Source organism: Drosophila guanche, unplaced genomic scaffold, assembly GCF_900245975.1.
Source record: "Drosophila guanche unplaced genomic scaffold, DGUA_6, whole genome shotgun sequence".
NCBI classification, from domain to species: Eukaryota; Metazoa; Arthropoda; class Insecta; order Diptera; family Drosophilidae; genus Drosophila; species Drosophila guanche.
In genome coordinates, this window is record NW_022995750.1 from 1,872,355 (window position 1) to 1,888,630 (window position 16,276).

The 16,276-nt window shown below is 44.0% G+C and overlaps 2 protein-coding genes and 7 non-coding genes across 9 annotated transcripts; 5 read left to right on the plus strand and 4 right to left on the minus strand.

The window, feature by feature from the left end:
- The first annotated feature begins 1,125 nt into the window (after nt 1–1,125).
- Trnav-cac lies at nt 1,126–1,198 on the plus strand. The gene has a single exon. It is a non-coding gene; the product is annotated as a tRNA-Val (tRNA).
- Nucleotides 1,199–1,410: 212 nt separating this feature from the next.
- Nucleotides 1,411–1,483, plus strand: Trnaa-agc. The gene has a single exon. It is a non-coding gene; the product is annotated as a tRNA-Ala (tRNA).
- A 2,385-nt stretch (nt 1,484–3,868) lies between these two features.
- On the minus strand, nt 3,869–3,942 carry Trnat-agu. The gene has a single exon. It is a non-coding gene; the product is annotated as a tRNA-Thr (tRNA).
- A 108-nt stretch (nt 3,943–4,050) lies between these two features.
- On the minus strand, nt 4,051–4,124 carry Trnat-agu. The gene has a single exon. It is a non-coding gene; the product is annotated as a tRNA-Thr (tRNA).
- Nucleotides 4,125–4,751: 627 nt separating this feature from the next.
- LOC117586240 (attacin-A) lies at nt 4,752–5,434 on the plus strand. Its single transcript, XM_034276177.1, has 2 exons — nt 4,752–4,949; nt 5,011–5,434. The coding sequence occupies exons 1-2, from the start codon at nt 4,789–4,791 to the stop codon at nt 5,393–5,395; spliced, it is 546 nt and encodes a 181-aa protein (XP_034132068.1). The 5' UTR covers nt 4,752–4,788; the 3' UTR covers nt 5,396–5,434.
- Nucleotides 5,435–6,628: 1,194 nt separating this feature from the next.
- Nucleotides 6,629–8,376, plus strand: LOC117586298 (dynein regulatory complex subunit 5). Its single transcript, XM_034276254.1, has 6 exons — nt 6,629–6,877; nt 6,944–7,300; nt 7,389–7,566; nt 7,622–7,818; nt 7,877–8,127; nt 8,182–8,376. Exons 1-6 carry the CDS (start codon nt 6,640–6,642, stop codon nt 8,374–8,376), a joined length of 1,416 nt encoding a protein of 471 aa, XP_034132145.1. The 5' UTR covers nt 6,629–6,639.
- A 65-nt stretch (nt 8,377–8,441) lies between these two features.
- Nucleotides 8,442–8,514, minus strand: Trnav-aac. Its single transcript has one exon. It is a non-coding gene; the product is annotated as a tRNA-Val (tRNA).
- A 2,128-nt stretch (nt 8,515–10,642) lies between these two features.
- Nucleotides 10,643–10,715, minus strand: Trnaa-agc. Its single transcript has one exon. It is a non-coding gene; the product is annotated as a tRNA-Ala (tRNA).
- Nucleotides 10,716–11,257: 542 nt separating this feature from the next.
- Nucleotides 11,258–11,329, plus strand: Trnap-ugg. The gene has a single exon. It is a non-coding gene; the product is annotated as a tRNA-Pro (tRNA).
- The last annotated feature ends 4,947 nt before the right edge of the window (nt 11,330–16,276 follow it).

The window sequence follows — 16,276 nt, forward strand, 5'->3', positions numbered from 1 at the left end:
AGGGACCGACCCGGTTCTCAATAGTAAATCTGTACATTAGTGAATTTTTAAATTTTACATTTTCTCTACATATGTACATATCTATTGACAGCAGATTAACATGGAAAAACCACATTTAAGCAAAATGTCAACAACTTAGACTTAAAACACTAAAAATGTCCTGGTTGATAAGTCGAAAATCAGAAAACACTTTGGAAAACAAAATTCGCCTCTACAAATCAATACTAAAGCCTGTTTGGACCTACGCTATACAGCTCTAAGGGACTGCTAGCAACCCAAAGATGTTATATATAATATCAGGGCTCATTGGAAAACTACTATTTTAATATAATTTAATACTAATTATACAATTTACTTATTGTTTAAACAAACAGATTGTAAATATAAAGAGAGAGAGAAAAAAAAAACAACACTTCTCACGCCAACACGCTCTTTTAGCTCTCCCCCCTCCCCTCGAGACGCGCACTGCCCGAAGCAGAGTGTGGAATGAGAGAGTGGGCAAAAAATAAAAACAGCTGTGGGACGGGGTGGGTTTAGCCTCGGAAAATTAATTTCTTCATTCTAGCTATAATAATTATCCAATCTAATCACAATTCGGTGATCTGATGGATATGGCCATTTCCTACAGAAATGTTTTTAGATTTATCTTATCTTCAAATTTCTGGACACAGCAGATGGGCGGCGGAAGGGGCTGGGCTAATTTTTGAAAAACACTCGTAACAGTGTGAGCATACAGCCATCTGGATGCAACTTTCGGGTGCTCTAGCTTTTACAGTCTCTGAGATCCAGGCGCTCAACAAGACGGACGGACGGATGGACAGACGGAGATAGCTACATATATCGACTCGGCTATTGATGCTGATCAAGAATATAAATTATATACTTTGAAGGTTCGGGAACGATTCCTTCTCTGCGTTGCATACAACCACAAATACAATAACAATATTTACTCTTCGAGTACCGGGTATATAAAGTTGTGCCATAGAAAAAACATAATTCATTAAACAATTTTAATGTCCCACCCAAATCTATCAGAAAATTTTGGTTGGGTTACTTGAAGAACAGAAAAGTTCAATTTTGTTGAGTAGTGTAGTGTCATGGCATTTTGCCAGTAAATTCGCAAAGGTTTCCGTAGTGTAGTGGTTATCACGTGTGCTTCACACGCACAAGGTCCCCGGTTCGAACCCGGGCGGAAACAAATTAATCATCATTAAAAATTATTTTTGTTTTTAATATTCTTTTGATTACAAGTCAAAATATTCTATGGCTTTATTTCAGTTTCCTTCAATAATTTGAAATTAATAAAAGCTTATTGGGAAAAGCTTTTTCTTCACACGAAAATTAAGCAGATATTCAAACAAATAGTTGCAAAGGCTTTCAAATGAAACCCAAGACACTAGAGAGTCATCAGGGGATGTAGCTCAGATGGTAGAGCGCTCGCTTAGCATGTGAGAGGTACGGGGATCGATGCCCCGCATCTCCAGGATTTACTTTTGCATTTTTTTTTGTTTTCTTTTTTATTTTCAGTTCCTTTTATTCTTGTTTAATAAGTTTTACCATATATTACGCAATTGAAAACTTAACTTTTGAAAGATTTTGGCAACTCTGGATTCAACCTTTGACCTTTTGCGGCACGTGCTAGCTATTTTTCATTATTATACGTAAAGAAAAGTTTGAAGTTTTTGACTTTTTCCACTTGATTATATTTTGCCACATTACACACTGCATGCCGCCCAGAAGAGGGGCCACGAAACGTTTTGAGTTATGAGTGTTGCGTGCCAGGTGTACTAAGAATCTGGACATGTCCTATATACCGACATTGGAACACCCTAGACAGGTATTTTTGGTTGTGTCACATCTTCCACTTCACATACCCAACATACCCATTGAGTCATGCGAATAAATCGTGCAAAAAACAGGTGACAGCAATCAGTTAAAGGTGTGAGCAGTGGGAGAGCCACCGCCCACTCGTTCGTGTCTGGGAAAACAAAAACAGCACAACATCCAAAGGCTGTGAAAATTCACGCGCCCGTGAAAATTTCGCACGTTTTTATGGCCCTTGCCAACCAGGCATGAACTCCGTAAGTCCCTACCCATTCGGGACACAGTTTCTGGCAGAGCCTGGGGGAAAAGTTGAGTAATGGTCTGGTAGATTAGCTCCCAAGCGAAATACTATTACGAGGGGACTTTGATTTCTCTTCTTCGACTTTCATTTAATTAAAAAAATATGCAAAGTCAACAGAAAAACTACAAACGAAATTAGAGAGAAACCGGCCAGAGAAACTTTTCATAAACTTTGTTGCCATCAAAACAATAAAAACCACAATCCTTAGCCGGGTCCGGGTCCGGTCCAGTTCAGGACGGGCGAGGACTTTCCTTGTGCCTTTTGTTATCGAAGCTTGAAATAGACAATGGACAATGGCCGAGTGTCCTTTTTTACGACAAAGCTAAATCCGGCGGAACCACATAAATTATGTTAATGCCTATGCTATGTACACGCCCACCACATGGCGGGACTGAAACTGGGACTCTCGTCCGGGGGTAATCAGAAAAATACACAGCATCCCTCTCCTATGGAATGGACATTGTGTGGGGAACAGACATTTGCTTAGTGGTTTTGTGTGATAGTTTTTGTGCTGTCTATTGGGAAAATTGCTGACAATTGCTAAAAATCCTCGGGGTGATGATGAGAAGCTGCTGCTGCCGGGTCTGAGGGTGAAAATGAAATGGGACAGACCGGACTGTAGGCGTCAGAGCATTGCAAATGATATATGTACATGTGTACGAAGCAAGAACACATGTTAGGGGGAGGAATAGAGCTTATTATGACTGAAGGAAGTCTGGGTAAATATCAAAGAGATAAGTTTGGGAAAGTTCTTTCTTCTTGGACATCAAATGGAGCTGTCGGAGAGCTATCTAGCCCCACAACTAAGTATCATTGATTTGATCGGGAAACCAGAGACCCAGTCAGCAACAGACACAAATATTAATTCTCGAGAGGAAATTAGAAAAGGACATTGCTGTTTCCGACACACAAAGCCACAACCAAAGGGAAGGACATTGGAAATTAAATCCATAAAAATTATTATGCCTCGTAGTATGATGCTGTCGCTGACTCTGTCCTGTCTGCGTGTGCATTGTTCCACCATTGTTAGCCGCTTGTCAGAAGTTGCCTCGTAGATAATTATATGTGGGCAGTCGCCTCCGTCCGGGGTTATACTAGGACATCGGGCTTGGGTGCGTTTGGGTATAAAAAACAAAGATAAGGCAACAGCGAGTGGCTGTAAATAAATTGAAACAAATAAGCTTTCTGACGGCTAATTGCAGGCAGTCAGTCCCCTTCCCCATCTGTAGAAGCGAATGAAATTGAAAAGCCGTACGTTCCATTTACACGGCAAATATGCCGTGCCCCTTCAGTCCGAAGTCCTGGAGTCCTGAAGTCTCCATCCACTCCAGGGCACGGCCACCCGGAGTCGACAACATCGCAACATGCTGTCGAACATTTCCGTTTCCCAGTGCCGTTGTTTCCGTTATGCATCGCCGATGCAAGGACCACAACAGGTGGCCCTCTTTCTACCTAGGTAGGGTCTGAGGGTGGATACGTATACGTGTATATGTCCATAAAGGCGAATCGAATCCGCTGCCACTGTTTACGCAAAACTTTTTTGTCAGCTGTCAGCACTGCAGACGTACAAAAGAAAAACGAAAGCTGCCCCTTTATCTTACCTGTGTTTGCACGCTGGGAGCTCGAAGACTGACAGCTGCAACGCACTCACTGCATTGAATGCGAATCAGAAAAGAGAAGAGAACAACATAAAAATGGCAGAAAAAAAGAAGTGAAGTTGAACGTTGAACCACAATTGCTCGAAGGCCCCGGCGAGATTCGAACTCACGATCTCCTGTTTACTAGACAGGCGCTTTAACCAACTAAGCCACGGCGCCACTTGCTATTTTTTTTTAATTTTCAAAATTTCAATGCTAAAGTGATTGTTCTTTAAAATATCAATTAACTAAGAGGGGGAAAAAAATAGATGAAACACAGATAAGGGAAGGCCCCGGCGAGATTCGAACTCACGATCTCCTGTTTACTAGACAGGCGCTTTAACCAACTAAGCCACGGCGCCAACTGATTCCAGCGTGTCCAAAGAGCAATAATTATTTCTGTCCTTCCGTAAAGAAAATTTGGTGATTAAATAAGTATTTGGAACATTTTTAGTGGAATGGAACAAGCAAACAAATAAATTGCATCAAATTATGAAATATTTGGGAATGTTGAGAATTATTTTCTAGATTTTTTATCTACGTATACATATCCAAAGGTGTGTGTGATGGTATACGATGAGGTGGTTGACCAAATAAAGATAAATATAAGTTTTATTATATGTACATATTTATGCACTTCTAGTGACTCCCCGATCATCTTATTCATTCCTGTCAAAGGGGAAATACAGCTGCATATGTGTGTATCTTGTGGTTTTATTCATGGACGTGGCACTAATGGGAGAAAATATATACCACCAGCTGTGGCTTTTTATTTATTTTATTTATATTTCCTTTAAGTATCCCCTTTTCATCTGTAGGTTCCCAGCTACGCCCATGCCTTAATTGATAGGTAGTGCAGATCGTGAAGAGAACATGGCAAGGGAATGTACCGAGATCATGAGTGGAGCGGGTTTCTTTTTGTGACAAAAGATTTCAGCCTATATAAGCCTTTGCTGACCCTCAGCAGACAGTCAGAAGACATCGTATAGTCCCAGCAGACAGTCAAAAGAATTTAAAGAACACATAATGGAGTGTCAGGCAACCGGAAACCCCAAGACAGGAGAGGCCCTCGCCAAGTGTGGAGTGATGGTTGGACACGAGCAGGCCAAAGCCAGGGCAGGAGTCTTCGCAGCGACCCCGGGTGCTGGCGGTCCCGTCACCAAGGGCGTCTATGGAGCAGTTAATGCGTAGGTCGAGAGTATCCTTTAAGTTCTATAGAAATCTAAATAACTTTCTCCCATTCAAAAGAAATGGACATGGTCTGTCAGTGCAGCACGGTCATATTGAGGGCATTGGTAGCACCACCACAGCCTCGGCTCAGGCGAGTCTCCTGCAGAACAAGCACACCAACCTCAATGCCACAGGGTATCACAGTCACAGTCGCACACAAGATCAGTTTGGCGCGGGACTCAACATGCAGACATCCGGCGGTCATTCCGCCGCATTGGGGGTTAATCGTGTGCCCCAGTTCAATGTGACCACCATGCAGGCCAGTGGCACGGCCAATCTCTACACCTCACCCAGTGGCAATGTCAATCTGAATGCCACCGGCAATGCCATGCGCCACATGAGTGGACCACATCGCGGCAAATCCGACGTTGGTGGCGTACTCAACTTTCGATATAATTTTTAGCGAGTGAAATGTTAACCAAATCCAAATAAGTATTGATGATGCTCCAATAAAATGTTAAACAGTAACCGATAATCGATTGGTTTGTATTTTGTATTTCCATTGTGGCGCCTGGCTAACATTATTCTTGAAGCGCTCAAACTGCTGTCAATATCCGCATCGATTTCGCATAATTTATCACTCCAAATTCGCACAATAACCAAAGGGAGTTCGCTCCTCGAGGAGCACGCAACCCCATGGCAAACCAATTTTTGGCTAGTCAGCTACCCTCTCGAGCAGGGGGGGCTGGGTCGGGCAACCGTTAAGTGCCATAAAAATAATTCAAAATAAATTGCTTTACATAAAAATTTGGTTTTGCGTGCATGAAAAAAGCGCAACGTTTGGATACTCGTAAGGTGTATAATTTGGCCATAATAATGCGCATCATGGCGGGCACACAGCATCCAGGACTCCCTTGGAGCACACCCATTCAGGGGGTTGGTTATTTATTCTTGGCCAACGCGTCGCATCGTCAAGGCCGAGACATAAATAACGTGGAAATACTTTGCATAAGTATTCGCAGACGCCGCTGAATCCTAGCTAAGCCGTAAAAATTACACCAGAAAGTCGAAAGGAGAAGCCAAAGCACAAGACAGTCATGTCAGCTGGCCTAATCCTCAGGTAGAGATATCCCTGGCCTTGATTGGCCACAATGAAGGATGCCAAGTCAATATTTTTGATATACCCAAGGTGCCCACGGTGTGCTGGAGGGGAATGTGGAGTGTGGAATTGTAATGTCATGTAATTAGGGTCATAATCGGCTTGCCACTTGTAGCCTTATCGCGTTGTCCCAAACGACTTTGTTATGCAAATGCCAGAGGAGTTCAAAGAAGGCGAAGATAAACCGATGATTTTGCATATTTCTTGAGGTTTAGCAGGAGCTTGAAAATATTTAAAACTTTTACTTAAATCTCTATAGAAAACTGATTAGGAAAAGTTTCTTAAAACACGTGCGAATATAGAATAGAACCAAGTTTCTAGCTCAAGAAACTATATTCAAATTGTACTCTATTCTTTATATACTCTAGATGTTTCCATCATTGCACCCTCCCTTCTTATCATTCTCCGTGCAAACAAAAGGACCTACACGTTGACAACCGTTTCCTGGCAACCCAAAAGCCGGACTAATAAACATTGCTTATCCGGCAGCTCCATCAGTGTTTGTATCTCTGTATCTCTAGTTGACAGAAACGAGAAACTATTTTCAAATGGATTTCACGTATTGCGAGTTCCCCAGCACCGTCTCCATCGACACCTTCAAGGCCTATTTCAATCTCAAGGATGTCAAGCTGCCCAAAGTCAGCGGTAAATCATGGGACACAAGCCAGACCCCAACCCAGAGGCAGAGCCAGAGCCAGAGCCAGAACGAAGCTCACGAAGGCCAGACAAATCAAGCGAAAAGTCTGCGACATCTTGTGCTGGATGCCATCGTGGAGAACTGGAGCGGTGAGTGGTAGCCCCCACACCCAAAAAAACACCAATAGAAAATATCTGAATATCTTGCGTGTCTAGAGCTGCCGCTGTTCGAGCAACTGGGACGGCGCGAGGACCGTAACTATATACTCAGTCATCTGGACACACAGCTACCGCTGCAGTTGCTCAGCTCGCACATTCGTGAGGATTTCTTTTGGGAGCGGGGCTACGAGCAGCGCTGGCGGGCCGCCCCCTTGCAGGCGCGCGGCAGGGAGCGCCGGCCCTGGATTAACATCTACATGGAGCGACATGTGCAGGAGTTTATTGAGAATATGCAAACCGGCGACTACGAGCAGGAGGGCAACGTGCAGGCCACCTTGGACATCTGTGCGGCGTACATAAATCAATTGGAGATAAATTTCCTGCAGCCCTCACCAGCCACCATCGAGGGAAACGGTGAGACAACGAATGGGAGATGCTCTTGCTTACTCCACAGTGGAGTCTTTTATGTCTGAGAGTGTATTCGTTTCGTTGCAATCTGCAGATCACATTCCGCTTGATTACCTGCTGAGCAATCTGCCGGACTTACGCCAACTGCGACTGAGCTACAGCACCAAGACGGCTGGCTGTAATTACCAAACGGGCTGTAACCAATTGACACCCAGGGACATACTGCTCCTGGCCAAGGGGCTCAGCCAGTGCCACGAGCTGCGACAGTTCTGGTAAGGATTACGGAAAACTCTCGCTGGTTAATTGATTGTTCTGCTTTATGGTTAGTCTGCACAACACCAAACTGCTGCCATATCAGATGCGTTACCTGGCCCACAGTCTGGACAAGGGCTGTCATCATTTGAGCGAATTGTCTTTCATCCACTGTGCGGTGGGCGATGCGGGCATTCGCGGCTTCCTGGAAACCTGCGGCAGGGAGTCTTTCGGCACTTTGACTGTTTTGGATCTGACTAACAACAAGATCAGTTAGTGGAGCTTCTATCTCAAGATTTAGCACTCCTTTAATATAGTTGTATCTCTCAGCTGAAGAGGGAGCTTACATCCTCAGTCGCACTCTGCGGCACGTGCCCCTGCAGCGTCTGGTGTTGAGTCTGAATCCCATACAGAGCGATGGCGCTGCTGCCATCTTCCACACCCTTCAGGCCATGCCCATCAAGGAGCTGGATCTGGGCTCGTGTTGCATTACGGAGACCATTACGAAGCTGTTTATGATGCTCATTTGTCAGCACACGACGCTGCTTTGCATCGACATATCCAACAATGCCTTGGGAGAGGTGTGCTCGAAATACCCCCAAATATTAATATCAGCTAACTTCCGTTTTTTGCAGGACTTTGGCAGAAACCTCCTAAAGATCATTGTCTGCAATAAAGTTCTGGAAAAATTGGACTTACGTAATACAGGTCTATCCCTGGATACGCGTCATAAATTCCAAGAATTTCTCACCAAGAATATTGAGCGCAAAAAGTACGAGGCCTTGAAGAAGAAACAACGCGATAAGGTCAAGTTCATGATGAAGATTTAATTAAATAGAAGGGCAAAATAAATAAATAATATAAAATAGAATTAAAAATAAATTTCGTTTTCAACTGTTTCCGCCCGGGATTGAACCGGGGGCCTTCCGCGTGTTAGGCGGATGTGATAACCACTACACCACGGAAACTGCGATGGACGACGCCTGGCCGAAACGGAATTTAAGGAGGAAAATATAAAAATTAAGTTTACTCAAAATAGACAGCAAGCATTATTAAATATAGATACAAGTAAATATGATAAGTACAAATAAATAAATTGATCAAAGTACCTCCCTCCAGCTGCTCCTGCAGCAGTCCTTGCGCACCGTTTTTGCACCCTCAAAAGTATTGGAACAACTTAAGCAGCAAACCGTGAACCAACACCGAAGCTTCCAAGCCAACTTTCATTAACCCTCGACCTTCCTTGTTGACTTAAGCCAACAAAAACAATGCTAACCCCATCAAGATGGCAGAGGAACGCCAGCCGCTCCTCGTCTCCCAACTGCCCTTTTCTAATGGCTTTGCCCCACCCCCACCCCCACCCCCAGCAACAACAAAAACACCCAACTAAGTGGGAACACTTGAAAATGAGTTGGAAAAAGGTAGAAAGTTCTTGAGAAAATAAATAAAATAAAAAGGAAATTCCGTTGGTTCCTATTGTAGTTGTTGTGACTCCTGCTCTCTCCTCCCATTCTTTTTTGTTGGGACTAGTTCTTGTTTGCTTTGGGCTGCTCTTCTTGGCACGAAGAGTGTAAAAATTGTTTGTGCTTTTGTTAATGGCATTTTAAGTGCGGTTGGCAGAGAGATGAGAGAAAGAGAAGGAAGGCACAAAGTGTGTGCCATTAATTGGAATAATTTTCATAAGCTCTGCCGTTCAAGGTGGAAGGTAGGGAGCTAAGAGAGATAAGATCGAAGCAAGACATCTGCCATGAAAGATCTTGTATCTGTGTATGTCCGTGTAGAAATCTAACATCTTTCTTAATCCTTTACCGCTTTCATCGATTAATACATCTAGACAGATCCCATCATTCAGCACCTTTAGTTTTTCCCATATATTCGGGTTGGTGTGGTTTGATGCTACTTTTATTGTTGTTGCTATTTTTCAATTAAAATCAAATTGTATTTTTGTCTGGCGGAACTTTTTACTCATTTTCTGGTGATTCTTTTGCTCGTTTTGTTTATTTAGGACCTTGTTTTGTTTATACGAGCAAGTGAAAGACAACACAGACGAAGACCGAACACATACAACACACAAAAGCTCAGATACAGATACATTCATACGCGTAGATACATATACGATAATTGCGTTTTAAAGTTTGATATGTGGACAAAGTTTTTTTCCTGTTTTTGGCTAAAATGACCAAGCCACGACCCTCGCCAGCATATTTAGCAGCTCATAAATCTTCAATGGTTTCAGTTTTGTGATTTATAACTTGAGCCACGCCACAAACTTGAGCCAGCCAACAATAAAAAACGAATCTGCAGGGCCAAAAGTGCCCAAAAGATGCCTCAGAAAAGGGAAAGAAAAGTGACTGAAAGGTGGGGAGAGGGCTTTAAAGATGAAATATATTGAAAATAAACAGCTGGTAAGATTTAATATACATATGACACCAACAGAACAGCTTTTTTTACCCTCTAAAGCGAAGGAACATTGATTCCACACACAGCTATAGAAATTTCTTTGATTGTTTCCAGAATTTGCTGTGAGAAAGGAAATTTTTCTTTAGATCAATTTGAAATTTGTTTTTTCTGCCTTTTGCTTCCCATTTAAACTTGAAGCTTTGGGTGGTCCCTTTATAATCCCTCAAATTGTCCGCTGCCAGCCTCAATTAGTTTACGCGCCTAATTGTCATATTTTTCTTCTCGCCCCTTTCCCTGCCCTCCGTCCAGATAATTGCATTTGGTGCGGGCCCTTGTGGGAGTGGCTATTTGTGCCGTGGCATGCCTCGCAAACTTTGGACAGTTATCATCATTATTTATGATATTTCTTTTTATTTTTTTCGTCCAGGCAAAGGGGTTAAATGCGCCAAATGGGCATGCAAAACTTTTCAAATTAAATTAAAAGCATGCCCAGAAAGTGCCAGGAGACAAAGCACAAATCTGATGAGTCAGCTGCGTTCTGTGAAAAATTATGAAAGCAACTGCTGCCGGCATTTAAAAGTCAATAAATCAGCAAAGCGCTGATGAGGGTAAGTTTAATTGAATAGGGCTAAAAAATGCGAAAAGAAAATATAACCTTAAATCAAAAAGGAAAATGCGAAAAAGAATTTATCCTTCTGGAGATGCGGGGCATCGATCCCCGTACCTCTCACATGCTAAGCGAGCGCTCTACCATCTGAGCTACATCCCCTTGGTGAAACACGTTGATTTCGAGGGGCTTATCATATACTGATCAATGTGCATACCCTTTGGGTGACAATTAACCCTTTGAGTGGTAATAGGTGTCACAAGAAATCGTTTTACTGATACAATAACATGGCTGATTTGTTTAAATCAACAAAATAAATATTGATCTTGACATCAGATAAGCCACAGTTTAAAGCAATTGAACCTTTAAGAAAACTGTCCAATTAAGTTTATTAAATTACTGTCATCTGAAATTTACTATTTGGCCAACACGGGTTAAAGTTAGCCCATCTGAATTATGCATAAATGCAGCTCTCAGCCATAGGAGAAACGATCAAAACCGGCTTGTTGACGCCAACTTGTTTCAACCTCATTAGTCGCTGCCTCATTATGCATGCTGAAGATGTTTCCATTAGTTGGACAAGCGTCCAATGTATCCATTAGTTCGTTGCAAAGATACCCACTATCTCTTGTTTGCTTGCAGATGTATCTTTGAGATAAAATTGGTGGCTTAAAAATGCAACTAGCTGCGATTTGGTTATGTGCGGCTCAATGGTCTAGGGGTATGATTCTCGCTTTGGGTGCGAGAGGTCCCGGGTTCAAATCCCGGTTGAGCCCTCAACTCAACTTTTTGCCATGCCCACAGATCACATCCTGCCATGCCATGCCCTGTCCTGCCCAGCGAGACTCTATAAGAGTAAACAATAATCGTTTGTATACGTTACATGCTGTGACAATGTGACTTTATGGCCAATACAATAGATAAAAATTCAATTCAGGATTGTTTTACTCTCCTTCCCCCACACCCTCGTCTGGGCTTGACGTTTTTATGATTATTTCACTCCTTCACTTCGGTTTGTTTGGTTTGCCGGATGACAAATTTGCATATCCCCCGCGTGTGTGTGTCGGGCGTTTGTCCTTACACACAATATGACAGCTTTGGGAATATCGCAGAGCCAAGACGCAATCTCAATGCCAATCGCATGATGTGAGAATTGCCACCAAGGACCAAGGCGTCTCCTCCTCCGGCCCATTGCTGCTGCTGCTGCTGCTGTCATTGTCTAAACAATAAAGAATAATCTCTTGTGGACCTGGTACGAGCAGAAGTTTGCCTCTAAGCATTGGAATGTTGCCACGTTTTATTGCCTGTAATTTGCATGCAAGTTGGGGCATTGAGTAACTTTTTGTTTTTACGAGCCGAGTCGTACGGCTTTAAGGCGCTCAAATGATGCGTGCAGCGATGGTTGAGTTCTTTCAAGTCTGTTCCAAAGAGACGGCCACGTTAAGTGCAAAGTTCGATCGGTTGTGGATTAGTCAGACTGCAGTGGGAAATAAAGAATATTCTGTTTGAGTTTGGAGCTTCTTCAAAGCATCTTGTAGGCATCATCGCTGCTTACTTACTTGTCAGATATTTGTCAGCGTAAAGCATTAAACAGTCAGCCAAAGGATCTGCTTGATCGGCAGGAAGCTCTTTCCAGTTCTTTCCTGCGCTTTTGTTCCCCCTTACACTCAACTACCTGATTCCTGCCCACTTCCAGGTGCCTTCAAAATAAAATATGTACTCCTCCAGCATTCTCAACGATGTGCAAATATTTCGCTGCCATTTCAATGCTGCCCTGACTTGCTGTCAGTGCGTATTAATCAGGGGGAAACCTTTTCTGACAGCTCTTTGGCCGGACAGTATTTGCCAATCAATTGCCACAAACACAAATTGTCCATTTTCCTGTCGCCCTGTCGTCCTGTCGCTCGCCCTGTGGGTCGCCCCGTTGCCGAAGCGGAAGGAATTTTAAAATTCAAATATAAAATAAAGCGCCCAATTGAAATCGGTTACAATGGAAACTTCACTCCCAGTGCCCGCTGACAGTCGCTGGCAGTAGTCTGTGTTCGGTTTTCCACAATTTCACACCCACAATGAACCCAAGATGATGGTAGCAGATGGCCGCAGGGGCAGTGACAAACCGAAGCGGGTTGAAGCATTTTTGTATATCGGAAGACCGCAGCAAATAATATTGAAAATGCCGTAGACCATTGTGTGTGTGTCCCCCGGGGGGGACCCGCACTTGAGGTCGCTGACTAAATGGCCAAAATGAAAATGAAAATGAAAATGAAAATGAAAATCAACTGAGTCGGAATGGAGAGTGTCGGCTTGGCTCTGCTTTGGATATTCATTTGCATGGCATACGAAATGCGAAATTCCTTGCCGGGGAGACGACTCTTTATTAAAAAAGTTAGACTCCCCTCCTCCAGCGACTCATCCTGCAGAGAAATGCCAATTAAATGCAAGAATCTTTTGGACTTTGGTTACGGGTTTTACCCCTGCTGCTGTCTCTCCTGGCTCGCTCTCATTAGCACAATTCATTGTCAAGCATGCTGGCGCATATATCAAATGACCCAAAAAAGTAGGCAACGCCAGAGAGCAAAACGAGTGGCCAGGATATGCAGGCTAGGCCTCACAAATTATGAGCATTATCATCAGGGCATCGGGCATCAGGCATCAAGGGGAGCGGCATAATCCACTGTGAAAATGTACAAATGATTTGCCTTAACGCCCGGCAACAGGCCAGCAAATTGCAACAGTCCCAACCCAAATCCGAGCCCCCGCCTGCTTGTGGTCATTCCTGCTAAGTGGACAAATCTACCACAAATACGAAAATCACCCTCATTATGGCCAAGAGCGTAAAATTCCTCGTTGGCGTTTTATTTTTCCTCCTTTTCACATATATTCTTCCTCCTTTTTCCGTGTTGTTTTGTTATCGCAATGTCGACAAGACCACTGGCCATGTTCCGAGAAGAGACAACAGCCAGTCTGTTTATGCCCTACCCAACAACCGAAAAAACAAAAAAAAAAACAGGCGACAATGTTCACGAGTCGCAGTGGCAGGTCCCAGTGCCGGTCCAAGTCCCAGTCACAGTCCCAGCCTCCTTCTCTCTTTGTGAGGCTGGACCGCTGTCAGCAGGACTGACACTAAAGTGGTTTAAGGCGATAAGATGCCTGCGGCTTGCTCTCACTCTCACTCTCACTCTGCCTAGCCATGCACACGCCATCTTTCCATATCTGTCTATGCCTGCTGGACACTGGGCGTGCAGGAGCTGCGGGTGTGGGTGCGGACAACGCGGTTTCATATGACACACGGGTAATGAGTGATGGCGCTGATGGGTAGAATATGCTAATAGAAAGAGCTTGGGCATGGGAACAGATGTGTGCACTGGCTATGAATTGAACTGAAGAGAGATTGGGGAACTGGCAGATCTTTTGCTTCCTGAATCACTCCAAAGAGCTAGTCCAATCCGTTTACCCCGTTTGCCATTTGATGAACTCTTGAGTTTATTATTTTCCTTTTGCCACAACCCAGAGGTGGTTCAATCTACTCCATTCATTTCCTTGCCCTTCCTGCCAGCAGAAACTCATCTCGTGCCACTTCCACCCATTCCACGCTGAGCAGCCATGCGGCTCCACCATTTAATGACAACTGTAGATTACGCGTACAACTTGCTGCTTATGGGAAATCGCTCGAACAAGCAGAAATCAATCGATTGGCCCCCGACTCTATCCCCGTCCCTTCCCGTGCACCCTTAGTAGCTGCTGCTAAAATCCAATTGCTATCCCCCAAGAAATGGATAGAAATTATATGCAATACCAACTCCGACTCCCCCCATCTTAGGGGTTCTTCCATTTATTACAACTAAGTAGACACAACAACAACAGCAACAAGAGCAAGTGGACCAGTGTTTGGGGAGGGAATTGGGGATTGGGCATTGGGGATTGCTTGCTCTTCCCCATTTTTGGACTGCTTCTTTCGGGTAGTTTCTGCGGCTAAATGGTTTGAGCGATAAATAATGTCCGTTTGTACTTTTAAACGACTTCCTTTCATTTGTTTTTTTGGTTCGTTCTGCCCATCGCCCGTCTACCGCGACGACTGTTGTTCAAATTGTTTCAACGCCAATACATAATAGCTGCCCCGCCCACAAAAGACCTGAGCAGAATGGGCAGGAAAACAAGCCGTCAAAGATAGCAATCTTCGATTTTACTTCAGTGTTTTTTCCTTGCTGTTGTGGAGCTCCCACGAGGGCGGGGGGGGGGGTTCATTTACTTCTTGTTGTTGCTGGACTGGCACTGCTGCTGCTGCGGCTGTTCAATTGATGTTCCTGCGGGATAAGGACGAATGGGAAATGCTAAAAGGGAGCACGGTAGAGCAGTATTCGAACTGCGATTCTGGCTACACAGTGCGAAAAATGTGGTGAGAAATTAAGGATTCTGGCAACTGGAAGACTTAGCTGAACCCTTTTTTAAATAGTTGATGGAATTGAGTTCTTGTTACATTTGAAATGAAATTCATTCAGCCACTAAATGTATTCAAAATAAATCCCTATAATTACTGTGTATTTCTGCTGCAAGTTGTTTTTGTTTCTGTTGTTTTTTGTGTGGCATATAAATCGTTTTATTTCGAAAGCGGCATTATTGAGGATTGGATGACGCCTGCAGGAAGTGATTCCTGTTGTTGTTGCTGTTGCTGTTGCTGTTGTGTCGCGCTTGAGGTTCCCCGGGAAGATAAATGGCTCACTTAGCTATCCGCACTCTCTCTCTCTCTGTGCTCCTCGCTGGCTGCCTGGCAGCAACAAAAACAAGCAAAAAACATCGTCATCATCGTGATAGGTGTGTGCGGTTTAACGCTTCAGCTTTCTGTATGTGTGTGGAACGGAACGTGTCCCGTTACGTGGAGTGGACTTGACAGTTGACTCGGGGGGCCTAAGACTAACACTAAGACTGACAAATAAAGGTGACTTTATCCAGGGATGGGGCGGCCACTGATGGCGCGAGATTAGCTGTGGGTTTGCAGAGAGAAACTCAAAATTAAGAGGTTTCAAGTGGAGTTGGGCTGGGCTTACGATGAGTTATGTGGGAGTTGCCTCTTTCTGAAAGTGATGCTGAAAGTGGAGATAGAATTGGAGTTGCTCGTATGCAGATAAGTATTATAGAGGCTACTACATTGAGATTTAGACACTCTTGATGCCCAGAAGTACTTTCATCCCATGCCAAAACTATCCATAGATCAACGTGAAACCATTAGTTATCTCTATTAAATTCTTTATTTGTTTCCAAATTGGTCTAACGACTTCCTTCCCCCATGTACGCTCGCAGCTCTGGCCTATCAATAACTCAATTAAGTTCCGCAGTGGCCATATCCTAGACCCGCTTGAGACAGTCGCAGCTCCAGTCTAAGAAGGACAAGCAGGACTTGGACCTGGAGCATTGCTCATCCTGCGGCCGTGCAGAGCATTGTGCACACACAGACACATAAATCAAACAATAAGTACTCTTTATTATTATTATTTGCACTTTTTGCATGCACGGTATTTGCTTAAGCATCCCCCGGCCACTGCCACTGCCACTGCCACAACCGCAGAGCCAACAAATATATAATGGAGCATACTTCAACTTGGCTTATTGAATAAGTCAGCAGTGAGCAGTCGGCAGTCGGCCGTCGGCAGTCGCTGGAGTCAGCCACCTCAGAGAACTTCAATAACAACACTCTCAGTCGCTGCCCTTCCCTCGGAAAATCCCCG

What these genes read in the sequence shown, in the direction of transcription:
- LOC117586298 (XM_034276254.1), top strand. Translation starts at nt 6,640, where the DNA reads ATGGATTTCACGTATTGCGAGTTCCCCAGCACCGTCTCCATCGACACC. An exon ending in CATCGTGGAGAACTGGAGCG is followed by an intron (nt 6,878 to 6,943) that starts GTGAGTGGTAGC and finishes TTGCGTGTCTAG; the next exon opens with AGCTGCCGCTGTTCGAGCAA. An exon ending in TCTGACTAACAACAAGATCA is followed by an intron (nt 7,819 to 7,876) that starts GTTAGTGGAGCT and finishes TGTATCTCTCAG; the next exon opens with CTGAAGAGGGAGCTTACATC.
- LOC117586240 (XM_034276177.1), top strand. Translation starts at nt 4,789, where the DNA reads ATGGAGTGTCAGGCAACCGGAAACCCCAAGACAGGAGAGGCCCTCGCC. An exon ending in GTCTATGGAGCAGTTAATGC is followed by an intron (nt 4,950 to 5,010) that starts GTAGGTCGAGAG and finishes CCCATTCAAAAG; the next exon opens with AAATGGACATGGTCTGTCAG.